At 41.4% G+C, this 14,914-nt stretch overlaps 2 protein-coding genes across 2 annotated transcripts in view; one reads left to right on the top strand and one right to left on the bottom strand.

Moving 5' to 3' along the window:
* Window positions 1-14,914, bottom strand: part of FAM21C (family with sequence similarity 21, member C) — a gene marked incomplete at its 5' end in the record, with an annotated part of 93,017 nt that overhangs the window by 51,665 nt on the left and 26,438 nt on the right. Inside the window, 6 exons of the mRNA XM_005856588.2 lie at window positions 249-359; window positions 5,421-5,468; window positions 6,970-7,031; window positions 8,021-8,114; window positions 11,182-11,355; window positions 14,537-14,599. Coding sequence (XP_005856650.1) covers window positions 249-359; window positions 5,421-5,468; window positions 6,970-7,031; window positions 8,021-8,114; window positions 11,182-11,355; window positions 14,537-14,599 — 552 coding nt within the window. The remainder of the gene's footprint in view (window positions 1-248; window positions 360-5,420; window positions 5,469-6,969; window positions 7,032-8,020; window positions 8,115-11,181; window positions 11,356-14,536; window positions 14,600-14,914) is intronic.
* On the top strand, window positions 687-1,092 carry LOC102248856 (cytochrome c-like; the record flags this gene model as incomplete). Its single annotated transcript, XM_014537473.1, has 1 exon — window positions 687-1,092. A coding segment is annotated over one exon (375 nt), but the record flags the coding sequence as incomplete, so codon positions are not given.

Genomic DNA, 14,914 nt, shown 5'->3' with positions numbered 1-14,914 from the left:
TATTAGGGTCTTAAAACTCTGGAAATGAATATATTTTAAATGATCTGACTTGTAAAACTGTAACATTTGAAACAGAAAGTGATACTGGCTAGGTAACCTGAGATGTTCAACCATTATTTTTAAAAGTGTAATTGAAAATACAAATATGATGTAAAATAAGATGGTTACAAATATAAACACAATACAAGGAATGAGGCTTAGGTACTACTTCTAAACCTTGCCAAGAGGTAGCAACCATATTTTCTTACAGGTCTAGGATTCTCTTCAATGTCCTCAATATCTTCCTCCTCCTTCTCAGAGTCAGCGAAAATGTCACAGCCATCATCATCCTCTTCTTCATCACTCATTTGTGCAGTGTGCGAGTAGTATAAACCACCAGATTAGAATTGTTAGATAAGGTCACCGAGCTGAAAAAGAGATACTGCTACTTAGCTTTTTGGCAAAGTAAGTTCATCATTAAATGCAGCAAGAATTATGAAGCAGTACATGTGCTAGAACAAATAATACACATTTATTTTTAGCACAAGAATAGTAACATGAGATATTAAAAATATCCATCACTAGAGAAATGATTAAACTAAATCAGTATCATCCCATCTTAATAAGAATACTAATACTCGCTGAGGCTCAGAGAAGTTGAGTTTCTGGGCAAGGTGGCCCAGCTAAGGAGGAGTTAGAGAGCCGGACATCTGGCTTGCGAGTGGGAATATCCGTGTCGCGCGCGACTAACGAGCGATTTTAAAATAGGTGTTGAGAAGGAGGGCAAGAAGATTTTGGTTCAGAAGTGTGCCCAGTGCCATACTGTGGAGAAGGGAGGCAAGCACAGGACTGGGCCAAATCTCCATGGTCTCTTTGGGCGAAAGACAGGTCAGGCCCCTGGATTTTCTTACACGGATGCCAACAAGAACAAAGGTATCACCTGGGGAGAGGCTACACTGATGGAGCATTTGGAGAATCCTAAGAAGTACATCCCTGGAACAAAAATGCTCTTCGCTGGCCTTGAGAAGAGTGCAGAAAGGACAGACTTGATAGCTTATCTCAAAAAAGCTACTCATGAGTAATAGCTGGCCATGGCCTTGTTTGTGACAAAGGTCTCATGACTTTTTTTTATGTGTACCATATTTAAATTGCCTTCCTACACCAGAATTCAGAGCATGAATGGCTAATAGAGCATTTCTTCCGGGCAGTCCTGATTTAAATGAGATTGGCTTGTGGTTAAATAAATATGGCCAGCTTTTTGAGCTTTGGTGATAATTTTGGGTTCAGCAAACCCTGTCATTGTCCTTCCTTCTAAAAATATGATTGGACTTGATTCCTAGTGTTCAACTTTTCACAGAGGTGGTGAGTGCCATCTCAGAACCTGCAGGAGACTGGCTTACATTTAGATTTCTATGACTGGCTGTGTGAATATGTTTACATTCTGAGGAAAGCCCTTCACTGTCTCTTAGACCTGCAAGACTTGCTTGTGTTCCAAGTTGTGTTCATCGGCCTGTTAAAAGGAAGGGCGGCAGGTAAGCTGGCAGTGACCATTTTATCTCTTTGGTCCCAACTATGCCAATTTAATAAAATTCCATGTATCTAAATTGTTGCCTTTTACTGAATGAAAGGCATTTTAGTGTGGTTTCTGTATAATAACAAATAAAGAGTATTTAACACTTCTACGTTTCATAGATAACCTTTAAGGTCAGATGCTTTTAAAATTCAGCGTGACAAGGTATAGTAGCAAACTTCTGTGAATTCTTTAAGTCAGACTAAGTTATAATTCAGGATTGTCTTTTTTTTTTTCTTTATTGGTTAAGGTATTATATATGTGTCCGTAACCCCCCATTGTCCCCCCTCACCCCCCTCAGGATTGTCTTGAATAGCTATTCACTGACAATAGATGTGTGTGATTGGTAATGGTGCTTTTTGCCAGCTCACTAGGATTAAAGTAGAGAATAGATCATCAACACAAAATGATAAATCATGTCATTATAAGGCTTAAGATAATTAAAAACAAAGTCACAGATTAAAAAAAAAATTACTAAAAGGATAATTTGTAACAATTGAAGAGCTATCCAAGGAATCAAGTGCAAAAACTCTGAATGATAAACCCAGTATGATACTCTGCAACCCCCTCACCCCTACGCCATCTGCACGGGCACAGGTATACTTGTAAAAACAAAGAAAAACACTTGGATATATACACTGCCAGATCATAACACCAGTTACCTCTGAAGGATGTGAGAGGATGAAGACTGGAGGGCTCAAACTAAGCTTTATCTGTGAAGCTCTAAATTTTATAAAAGCAGCCACTGGTGACCGACCAGTGTGGCTCAGCAGTTGAGCATCGACCTATGAACCAGGAGGTCATGGTTCGATTCCCGGTCAGGGCACATACCCAGATTGCAGGTTTGTAAGATGTGCAGGAGGCAGCTGATCAATGTCTCTCTCATTATTGATGTTTCTATCTCTCTCTCCCTCTCCCTTCCTCTCTGAAACCAATAAAAAATATATTTCTTTTTAAAAAGCAGCCACTGGTATAATTGTTTTTAAAGAATGTCTAATGTTTAAATTAGTTCAAATTAATTATATATTCTTTCTACTTTGCATCTGCAAGCATTTGGTGAATAAAAAACAGTAATCTAGTTACTAAAAAATAAAAATAAAAATTTTTTAAAAATGCCAGGCACCATGCTAAAAATCTTTAGAATTCTGAGGTTAACTGTGGCACACAAAAATAGTCCATCTTTAACAATACGAACAAATGGTAAGCCAATGCTTTTAATCACTATATTGTATTGTTTGAAAAACTGTCTGAATTTACAGATCTTAATGGCAAATTCCACAGAAAAAAATTGGAGTTATTAAAACTATAGAGATTAGCCACATACAACTGGGAAAATACAAGTACCAACCAATAAGTACTAAATCCTTCAATTGACAGCTGAAAATTTTTATAAACAAATATTTCCCACCCTGGCCAGTGATGGTCAAAGGTTAGAGCATCAGCCCGGTTCAATTCCTAATCCATAGCATGTACATGGGTTACAATACAGGTTCAATTCCCCGCCCCCCCTTGTCGGGGAGCGGGCAGGAGGCAACCAATCAACATCTTTCTTTCTCTCTCTCTCTCTTTTTTCTTCCTTCCTTCCTCCCTCCCTCCCTCCCTCTCTTCCCCCTTTCCTACACCCTTCCACTCTCTCTAAAAATCAATGAGCCTTAGCCGGTTTGGCTCAGTGGCTAGAGAGTCGGCCTGCGGACAAAAGGGTACCAGGTTCGATTCCCATCAAGGGCACATACTTCAGTTGTAGGCTTCTCCCCGGACCAGGCCCCGGTCAGGGCTCATGCAGGAGGCAACCAATCAATGTGTTTCTCTCACATTGATGTTTCTCTCTGTCTTTCTCTCTCCCTAAAAAATCAATGGAAAAATATCCCCGGGTGAGGATTAACAAAAAATATATATTTCCCAATTAGGAAACAAATGCAAATTGGGACAATCTCTATATACCACCGTACATATATCATAGTAGCAGAACTCGTAACCCCTGTGCTGAGGAGATTGTAGGAAAATCATTATGCAGGATCTGTAACTTGGAATGTCCATCTGATTGTAAATATCGAGAGTCTTTAGTATAACTCTATACAACCTTATGCCTAAGAAAGCAATTCACATAAGCAAAGGAGCTTTCTGTATGAAAATACTGAATACATCATTATCTCAAAAATAAAATCCTAAAAATAAGCCATTTTCCATATACATTTAGAGACTATGACAGCATCATATATTAGTGTGCTTAAAAATATAGTTTAGCCTGACTGACGTGGCTCAGTGGTTGAGCATCTACCTATGAACCACGGTTCAATTCCCAGTCAGGGCACATGCCCAGGTTGTGGGGCATGCAGGAGGCAGCCAATCTAAGAGTCTCTCTAAATCATTGATGTTTCTCTCTCTCTCTCCCTCTTTCTTCCTCTCTGAAATCAATAATAAAAATATATTTTAAAAGAACAACAGAAGTTTAGCCTGGCCTGAGTGGTTCAGCTGGTTGAGTGCCATCCTGTGCACCAGGTTTGCTTCCAAGTCAGGGCACATACCTGGGTATGGAACTCAACCAATCCATGTTTCTCTCTTAATGGGTGCTTCTCTCTCTCTCTCTCTCTCTCTCTCTCTCTCTCTCTCTCTCTCTCCTCTCTCTAAGCATGTCCTCAGGTGTAGATTAAAAAATTTACACACACATATACAGGGGTGGCAAAAATAGGTTGACAGTTTTGAGTACATGAAACACATCTCTATATATAAAAGCCTAAGCGACCTTTATGACCAGACAACCGGCCAGTAGCTATGATGCATGCTGACCACCAGGGGGCAGATGCTCAATGCAGGAGCTGCCCCCTGGTGGTTAGTGCACTCCCACAGCCAACCTCCCCCGGTCCCTCCCCCAGGCCGGCCAACCTCCCGCAGGGCCCCTCACCCCCCAGCCCTGACCAGCGGCTGATTGGCCCTGATCGCTGGCCAGGCTAAGGGACCCCACCCGTGCACAAATCTGTGCACTGAGCCTCTAGTAGTTAATAAAGCTCTTATAATAATCATAACCTGCATGTCTTTTCCCATACAAACAACTATAAACCTAGTTTTGCCAACTTCTGTATATAGAAGTTTACAAAGCAAATTACAAAGACTATTTAAAGTGACAAGTACAAGGAAAAACTTATTAATATAAAGTAGCAGAAAATAAATTATGTATATGTGACACAAAGAATACATCCTTAGTAGGATACAAAAAAAATTTTTTTTTTTCTTTTTTTAATCCTCACCCGAGGATATTTTTCCATTGATTTTTAGAGAGAATGGAAGAGAGGGGAAAATAGAGAGAAACATCAATGTGAGAGAAACACATCGATTGGTTGCTTCCTGCAGAAGCCCTACCAGGGCCCAGGCCAGGGAGCAGCCTGCAACTGAGATACGTGCCCTTGACCTGAATTGAACCCAGGACCCTTCAGTCTGCAGGCTGACACTCTATCCACTGAGCCAAACCGGCTAGGGCAGGATATAAAAAATTAAGACAATGATATTAACACAGTAAGATTAGAAGATTCTTTTGAGCCTTATTGTTACTGTTATACTGTCTCACATTTTAAAATGGAGAGAGGGATTCAGTTTGGGTAACGGGCTATCTTTTAGAGGTTCTGCTTCCCAATTTTGTTTTTTGCTTCTTTTTTTTCTGAGAAAAATTAAGATAAAACTATAAAGTAAAATTATATAAATATGCATACATATGTATGGAAGTAGCCTAAAAACATGAAATTATTGAAGGAAAATTAGTTGTAAATATGAATAAATCCTTATTTTCTCATAAGTCATTCAAAAGTAATTTTAGTACCTAGTTAGTATGCTTCAATTAACTTAGAAAAGTAAAATCACTTTAATATATGAGCCTTACCTGGGTTGGATCATTGTCACTATGATTGGCAAAATCTTCCTCTGACTCCTTTAGGGGGAAAAAGGCTTTGTTGTTAATAGAGGTTTTACTTAGAAGCACAGAAGTAATTTCGGGTCTAAGTCTTTGGGGCTCCTCAACACTCAGTCTCTACTGATACTGGTCACCTGAGCATCAAGGTTTACATGAGGTGGATAGCTGACAATATCGCGTAGGGCTGTTCCAGGCAACATGTAATTTTTTGTGGTTAATTAAAACATCTCTAACAATTTGTTCATGTCCATCTGCACTATCCACTGGATTTAAAGTAAGAGTTGCATATTTAATTAACTAAATTATCCAAAATTGGTTTGTGTTATTTTACTTTTTATACTCCATTCTCTAGATTCCCTTCTAAATAGGATAACTACTTCATCAGGCCCAAGAAGGGAACATCAGTGTTTGCCACCAGCAATTAAGTAAAGGCTTGCATTGATGGCTAAAAGCAAAGGATTCAGCTCCTTAGCCATCAGTTACGGCGAGGTTATTTAAGAAAAGCTCATTTCCCACTGTTAGGTGTTTTGTTTGAAGGGCTGGCTGAAGGAGGGCAGGGGAAGAGGATGAGAGGAGACATTGTATATGCATACAATGCCGTCTCCTTTTAGAAATCTACGCTCAAACATCTCTAACCTTTGCAATAACGGATATTCTGTCTAAAGGAACAAAGCCAGTTACAACAGTGGTCAAGATCCACAGACCCTGAGGTCCTAGAGCAGAGTCAGGTTACACTCTGAATATGAAGATGCTAGTGGCAACAACACAGCTAACTCTAAGCATTACTCTGGTCTAGAAGGTTTTATAATAAAGGTTTCAATAGTGTACATTTTTCCTAAAATTATTCAAAGATAAAACTTACTCAAAGACTGTATGTCAGAAAGAGATCCCACCAAAATATCTAAGCTGCCCTTTCAAAATTTCCTATATAATAAAAGGCTAATATGCAAATCGAGCAAATGGCAGAATGAACGGTTGCTATGATGCACACTGACCACTAGGGGGCAGACACTCAATGCAGGAGCTTCCCCTGGTGGTCAGTGTGCTCCCACAGGGGGCGTGCCACTCAGCCAGAAGCCCTGAGCTGGGCTCATGGCTGGCAATCGCAGCGGCAGTGATGGGAGCCTTTCCCGCTCTGCAGCAGTAATAAGGATGTCTGACTGCCCCCAAGAGCTCCTGGACTGCGAAAGGGCGCAGGCCGAGCTGAGGGACCACACCCCCACCCCCAGAGTGCACGAATTTCGTGCACTGGGCCTCTATTATTAGTATAAAGAGGATTTGGTGGGGAGGTGAAGGGAGAGAAATGGTAAAAGGGATTAAAGCAGTTTTCCTTGTTTTTGTTCACAAGACATAAATGAAATCCAATCCCAAGGAAAAAACTTCACAATATGGCTTCTCTCACCGTTGAAAGGTTTATGAAGACATACTGCTAATTCACAAACATGTTATTTACTTAGCCTGCTAAACACACCCTAAGTCTCCTGCCAATCATGACCTGGACACACTGAACAGTCCTTACCTCTTCTTCATTCTCTTCTTCGCTGTCTACAATGCTGCCACGATTGCTGCCTACTGAACCTTCTGTTTAGAAGAAAGATAAGGTTATCACAAATATTCGTAAGAAAATGTGCTTAGTTTCTTCTCAAAATCACAAACCACCATATAGCAGCATCACAGAAATGCTTATAAAACTAGCTATACTGCCCTAACCGGTTTGGCTCAGTGGATAGAGCATCAGCCTGCGGACTGAAAGGTCCCAGGTTCGATTCCGGTCAAGGGCATGTACCTTGGTTGTGGGCACATCCCCAGTAGGAGGTGTGCAGGAGGCAGCTGATCGATGTTTCTCTCTCATTGAGGTTTCTAACTCTCTATCCCTCTCCCTTCCTCTCTGTAAAAAATCAATAAAATATATTTAAAAAAACAAAACAAAAAAAACTAGCTATACCATTAACTGGAATTAAAAGTATCTTATAGTGAGGAATGAAATACTTATATAGCCTCAAAGTATCTCCCCACAAGATACTTATTAATTACAAAAAAATTATGAAAAATAAAGAAAAAAACTAGCCTGTACTCTTCAAAGATGTCATGGTTATAAAAAGCAAAGCAAAGCTTTTTTTTTTTTTTTACAACTAAATGCAGCGAGCAACCCTGGATCCAAATCAGAGGAAAGAAGTGACATAGAGGACATCATGGGGACAACTAGCAAAACTTGCACGTGACCAAGGATTAGATAATAGTATTATGTCCAGTGAAATGTCCTGACTTTGCTCATGATAGTGTGGCTGTATAAGAGAATGTCCTGTTCTTAGAAAATATACACAGAAATATTCAGAAGTGATAGCGATAATGTCTGCTTGCTGTCTCTCAAACAGGTTCAGAAAAAAATAGTATGTATATACATAGAGAAAGATAAAACAAATGTGGCAAAATGTTAACAACTGGTAAAGCTGTGTGATATGTGAGAGTTCTGGTACTATTCTTACAACATTAACGTAAAGTTTGAAATTATTTTAAAATAAAATGATAGAAATGTTAAAAGTTACTAAAGTATTTGGTGCAAAGAATACCTTCACTGGATAGTTCTCCAAGACCTACGTCTTCTTGCTCCATGAACAGCTTTGACCCAATTAAATAAGGTAAAGGACGATCAATGTACAGATCCTGTGAAAAATAATAGAAAATAAGCCATTAAAGCCCTGACCGGTTGCTCAGTGGTTAGAGTACCATTCTGCACACTGAAGGGTCACGGGTTTGATGCCCGGTCAAAGGTATGTACCTGGGTTGCAGGTTCAATCCCCAACCCTGGTTGGGTGTGTGCGGGAGGCAACCAATCGATGTGTCTCTCTCACATTAATGTTTCTCTCTCCTTTCCACTCTCTCTCTAAACCAGTGGTTCTCAACCTTCCTAATGCTGCGACCCTTTAATACAGTTCCTCATGTTGTGGTGACCCCCAACCATAAAATTATTTTCGTTGCTACTTCATAACTGTAATGTTGCTACTGTTATGAATCGTAATGTAAATATCTGATATGCAGAATGTATTTTCATTGTTACAAATTGAACATAATTAAAGCATAGTGATTAATCACAAAAACAATATGTAATTATATATGTGTTTTCCGATGGTCTTAGGCGACCCCTGTGAAAGGGTTGTTCGACCCCCAAGGGGTCGCGACACACAGGTTGAGAAAAAAATCAATGAAAAAATATCCTTGGGTGAGGATTAACAGCAGCAACAAAAAAAGCAGCATTGGTAAGCAAAAAAATCAACCTTTTATGTTTTTATTGATTTCAGAGAAGAAGGGAGAGGAAGATAGATAGAAACATCAATGATGAGAGAGAATCCTTGATCAGCTGCTCCCCTACTGGGGATCAAGCCTGCAACCCAGGCATGTGCCCTCAACCAAAATCAAACCTGGGACCCTCCAGTCCGCAGGCCAACGGTCTATCCACTGAGCCAAACCAGATAGGGCTCAACCAATCGATCTTGAGAATCCTCAATAAGAGCCCTAAATCTGGAGAGAAGCACACTGAGGAAATCACCCAAATGGTTTTCAATGACTACTAGAGGCCTGGTGCACAAATTTGTGCACCAATGGGGTCCCTCAACCTAGCCTGCGGGATCGGGCCGAAACTAACTCTCCAACATCCCCCGAGGGGTCTTGGATTGCGAGAGGGCGAAGGCCAGGCCAAGGGATCCCACCAGTGCACTACTGGGGCCGGGGAGGGACATGGGAGGTTGGCCAGCGAGGGAGAGACCGTGGGAGGGCTCCAGGGCATGTCCAGCCCATCTTGCTCAGTCCCAATCGGCCAGACCCCAGCAGCAAGCTAACCTACTGGTCTACTATCTGCCCCCTGGTGTTCAGTGCACATCATTGCGAGCAGCTGAGCGGCCTCAGCATATCATTAGCATATTATGCTTTGATTGGTTGAATAGATGACTGGACATTTAGCATATTGGGCTTTTATTATATAGGATGAGAAGGTAGGTAGGTATGTCCCAGTTTGAGGGAGGAAGTATGGACAAACAGGTCACAAACAAGGCACAAAGGGACTCGAGGCCTCCTTCACACTGCATCAGAGAGCCAAGGAGAAGGCTGGGGGAGAGCACATGAAGCATGGCTAGAGGGAAAAAAAGAACAACAAATATGCAAATATCTATAGTCAACATAATGAACATATGTCTAAGATGGATGTGAACCTATCTGGGAGAAAAAAAAAACTTAAAAGAGAATAATAATATCCCCCAGATATTATACACTCTGTATAACTCAGAAAAGTGAAGCTGGTAAAATAAGACCAGATGATAAAACGTCAGAATGAAATGAAGGAGACAGTGTACATGATAATATATGCTGGAGACCCACCCACCACACACATTAACAATTTAAGGACAAGAAGGCACTCCACCCTAGGACAACCTCGCATCTCCACTGCAGGAGGAAAGCTGACTTGTCCTCTGAGAGGCATGGCCGTTGGCCATGACATCCTTCCCTATGAAAACACCCAGGGATGAGGGAGAAAGAATAGTTCTGATGCTTCACACAACAAAGAGTTTAGGAAGATTAATGTAAAGGGTAAAGATACAACAGCAATCAATTCAGTGCAAAGAAAAGATAGTGATAATTGGGCCCTAGCCAGTTTGGCTCAGTGGATAGAGCGTCAGCCTGTGGACTGAAAGGTCCCGGGTTCAATTCTGGTTAAGGGCATATGCACCGGTTGCGGGTTTAATCCCCAGTAGGGGGCATGCAGGAGGCAGCCGATCAATGATTCTCTCTCATCACTGATGTTTTTCTCTCTCTCTCCCCCTCTCCCTTCCTCTCTGAAATTAAAAATAAAAATTTTAAAAAAGAAAGTGATAATTGGGCACACTGTTCGCTGACTTAGGAGGCCTTCCCAAGTCCTCCTGTGTGGGACTTGGAACTAATAGTGTGGTTAGGGAATACATTTCCCAGGGTCCACTGCTAACTTCTAAATCCCGACAGTAAGAAAGCAAGAATCAGCCCTGACTTGGTATGACACTAAGCTCAAACTGAAAGAAAAAGTGCAGCTAAATGAATGACAAGAGAAGAGTTTTGTTTTGCAGCCTTTCAATTCGTAAGACACTTGCATGTCACAAGGACTCTCAAAAGCAATATAGCAACTTTTTGTGTTTACTTGAGCCTTCTGATATTGCCCAGTTGTCTCCTTTGACAATCTCAGAGGAAGTAATGGCAAAGCACTAAACACCTATTGGGCTAACAGTCTGCTCATGAGCGTGCAGTTTTATCCACAATGGCCAAAATCTGCAAACAACCCAAATGCCTTCAACACTTCTGCAGTCTCCCTTAGCACAAGCTACAGAATTCACAACAACCTCTACCTTTCATGAGCCTTCTTCTCATTCTTCAAAACACAATTCAAGTCTCTTCTTTACCCTAACTTTCCCAGCATAGAAATCAGTTCTCTCTCACGGCACTTATGATGGTGACTCTCATAAATGTCTCCTCTCCCCGACAGTCTGGTAATGCTGTAATAAGGATCTTGCGAGGAGGAACCATGCCCTGAAACTTCGTATCCCCTAATGTGGCATGCTGCCTTGTACGCAGGTAAGTGCTCAATCAATGCTCTTGTAAAGCAAGTTTTCCTGATGGAGTCGAAACAAGAACGCTGAGTCACATGCTCACTTGCTCAAGTATCCAAAACACAACAGGTGCAACAATAAGTACTTGAACTGCATGTCTTTACCTTTGGTTCGAGGATCAGCTCCACCCGGTCATTAGCATCATCTTCTTCAGAGTCTGAGTTTCCTGCTTTAATATCCAGTTGCTCAAATGCACTGTCCAATACTTGTAAACCGTAGTTCACAGCCTCCCGAACTTTAGGAATCAGATCTATTTCTTTCTGTTCCCGGGTCTTCTCCTACAAAAAAATACCGTTCAGCGTGGATCTTCAATATACTGATTCCATCGTAATAAAACACTACGAATGTTCTCTAAAGCCTAGCCCTAGACTCATGCTCCAAAAAAATCTTCATTCGAAAGGCTGACGTAATGCTACCAAAAGGCAGATTCTGAGGAATGCCTTGACACTGACTTTGGAGTAAGTTTTAAATCTCAAGTTTGTCACTTTCAGGACAGGGATCGAAGTACCTAAGGCCTCAAGGCTCCAGATTCATCACCTATGAAAACAAAAGCCCTACTGTGTGATGGTTCAGCAAGACAAGTTAGGTGAAAGCACACTAACAGTTAATGGCACTTCGCTTCCCTGGTACTAGAGGAGAGAAGGGCCCCTAGACTTAGCTTCACCGTAACTGTAGCCCACTAACCTTGGTCAATGGTCCTTTGGACAATTTAGGAGTAAAGACCTGGAAGAAAATACTCCACCCAGAGGTGTCATTTTTCAATGACAATTAAAAATAAGAATAATGGCCGAAACCGGTTTGGCTCAGTGGATAGAGCGTCGGCCTGCGGACTGAAAGGTCCCAGGTTCGATTCAACCTTGGTCAATGGTCCTTTGGACAATTTAGGAGTAAAGACCTGGAAGAAAATACTCCACGCAGAGGTGTCATTTTTCAATGACAATTAAAAATAAGAATAATGCCCAGCCAGAGTGGCTCAGTGGTTGAGCGTCAAGGTATGAACCAGGAGGTAGAGGTTGGACTCCTGGTCAGGGCACATGCCTGAGTTGTGGGCTCCATCTACAATAAGGGGTGTGAGGAGACAGCCGATCAATGATTCTCTCTCATCATTGATGTTTCCATCTCTCCCTCTCCCTTTCTCTGAAATCAATAAAAATATATTTAAAAATAACAATAATAATAATTGGACAAATGCAGTTACTTTAATAAATTTGTTTCAAACCCCGAGAGGGTCAGTTTTGTCTCTCATTTACCCTGTTCCTCATCCTAGAACCAGCTTCCCAACCCGCCCTGAAGTCTGTGTAAAGCACCAACCTGCTGAAAACAGTTCAGTCTTCATTTCCTACAGTAGCAGCTCCCAATGACCATTCCCTCATACACTCAACTATGTCACCAATTTTGAGAAATATTGGGGGGAAAAATGCAGTGTCATTTCCCCTCTTCACAAATATTCTAGAAGATGATACATAATTATAGAAAGAACCAAACCATACAGCATTGTTTTGAGGGCCAAAGGGAAAACCCTATGAGAAATGACATTTTGATCTAAATATGGAAGTGTTTCTGATTTAGCTTTTTGTTTTGGCTGCACCTTTCTTCCACTCTGGTATGCTTGGTACTAGTAAATGGTTAACTCTTACTAAGGGTGTGAACATATGTTTGTGACATAAATATAGTGTCGCTGGCCAGTGTTCTAAGTGGTTAGAGCATCGGCCCATGCACCAAAGGATCTCGGGTTTGATTCCCAGTCAAGGGCACATACCTGGCTTGCAGGTTCGATCCCTAGCCTAGTCAGGAGGCAACCAATCAATGTGTCTCTCTTACATCGATGTTTCTCTCCCTCTCCCCCACACTACCACTCTCTCTAAAAAAATCAATGGGAAAAAATATCCGCAGGTGACACTTAAAAAAAAAATTAAATTAAAAATAGTTCACTGAGCCCAAACTGGTTTGGCTTAATGGATAGAGCATCGGCCTGTGGACTGAAGGGTCCCAAGTTCGATTCCAGTCAAGGACATGTACCTTGGTTGCGGGCACATCCCCAGTGGGGAGTGTGCAGGAGGCAGCTGATTGACGTTTCTCTCTCATCAATGTTTCTAACTCTCTATCCCCCTCCCCTCCTCTCTGTAAAAAATCAATAAAATATATATTTTTTAAAAAAATAGTTCAGTGAATACCTTCACTTTAAAATTGAGCCCTGTCTTGGTGGAACTGGATACTATTGCATTTAAAGAGTTAGCAAATCCTTGAGTACTATTAAAAACAGTTCTATTAAGAGTAGTACTAGTAAAGGCTTGTTTATTTAAAACAAGGCTGAGAACTGTAGCTGGTTTCTAATATCCTTTCCCCGTCCAACAGTTTCATATGCTACAAGTCACAGTTACTGATAAAGCAGAAAATAATCTATATTTTCTAAATAAGTTAGAGCTGATTCAAAACGCCTCCTATAATAAACTTGGTCACACTGCACTGTGCTTTCCTGAGTGGGAGGAGAAGGGTACTTCTGTCAGAGCGTTAGCGTCTAGGCTTTGGCAATGACGTGAGGACCCAGGAAGAACACAGGAAGCCAGGGGGCTTATGAAGCCCTCCAGCATCCACCCGCCCCCACCTTTCCTTCCTCCTTTCTGACCTCCAGTATTTTCCACTAAGAGTCCACAAAATACCAGCTACACTCCCTAACTTAGAACCTTAGCTTGTGGCATTCTTTCTTGCTGAAATGGTCCTAAAACCTGGCTTTTCTTTTCTCAGCCAGCTAACATCTCATCCTTGGTGAGCTCTTTTGCATCTGAACTTCTGAAGCAGCAGTCATGCAGCTCTGACATGCTACCTCCTGTCACCCCAGCTAAGACTGTAACCTCCTAAAGGCAGAGCCTTTCTCCTAGTCATGAGCTCCCTGCAATGTCCCCGAGTTAATGCGCGTTCACCCACATGCTGCAGCACTTAGGAGGCGCCTGTGTGGACTAATCCCGCATCACCTTCCCGTTGTTTTTCACTGGCAGGAGTAAGAATCAAAGGAGTCATCTTGACAGGACAGGTAAACAGTCTTCAAAGAACTTACAATCTATAGCCCAGCCTCTGGCCTGTTCCTGGGTAGCCCTCAATGTAAAAATGGTTTTTATATTTTTTAAGGGGAGGAGAGAAAGGGAATAGAAGGATGAAAAGAAAACAGACAAAAAAAAGAGGCAGAGACCAATGAGGCCAGCAAAACCTAAAGTATTTACTAACTGGCCCTTGACAGAAAATCTCTGCTGAACTGGGCTCCATTCTAAGCTGGAATGCTGGAACTTTACTATGTATTTTTTAACATACTAAATTTCTGAAATAAAAGACTTCAATTGTTGGCCTGACAGGAGCAGCCTTCCCCATTTCCCCAATATCCACCCCCGACCGGCCACCTTACAAGTCTCCACTACTTTCATCTCTAAGCCAGCAACTCCATGGAAGAGCGAGTCATGCAAGTACCTGTTCTCCCTTTTCTGCCTCAGCCTTGAGAACCGGCTCCTCCACTTCTTCATCGTATACACGCTAAACATGGAAGCAAGTTCATTTTTAAATGGTTAAAACATCATTTGGAATAAATCACAATGAAAGAACTCAATATACAATAAAAAGGATTAATTCAATATACAATAAACACAAGGAAAAATTATCATTAAATGGCTAAAGCTACTAGTCAAGGACAAAAAAGCAAAGATCAATTCACCAAAACTAAACTTTAACACCTTTTGTACCGCTCACGAGTTTTCTTGTTTTTCACGCGCCATCTGTTATGGACCTTAGATGTCAACACACTGTCTTGTCCACATCGAATGAAGCGATCTCACTGGTGGAAACCGTGCA

This window comes from Myotis brandtii, unplaced genomic scaffold (genome assembly GCF_000412655.1).
Source record: "Myotis brandtii unplaced genomic scaffold, ASM41265v1 scaffold1032, whole genome shotgun sequence".
Classification (NCBI taxonomy): domain Eukaryota; kingdom Metazoa; phylum Chordata; class Mammalia; order Chiroptera; family Vespertilionidae; genus Myotis; species Myotis brandtii.
The sequence above is the reverse complement of the archived record's forward strand: the minus strand, read 5'-3'. Positions and strand labels throughout refer to the sequence as shown.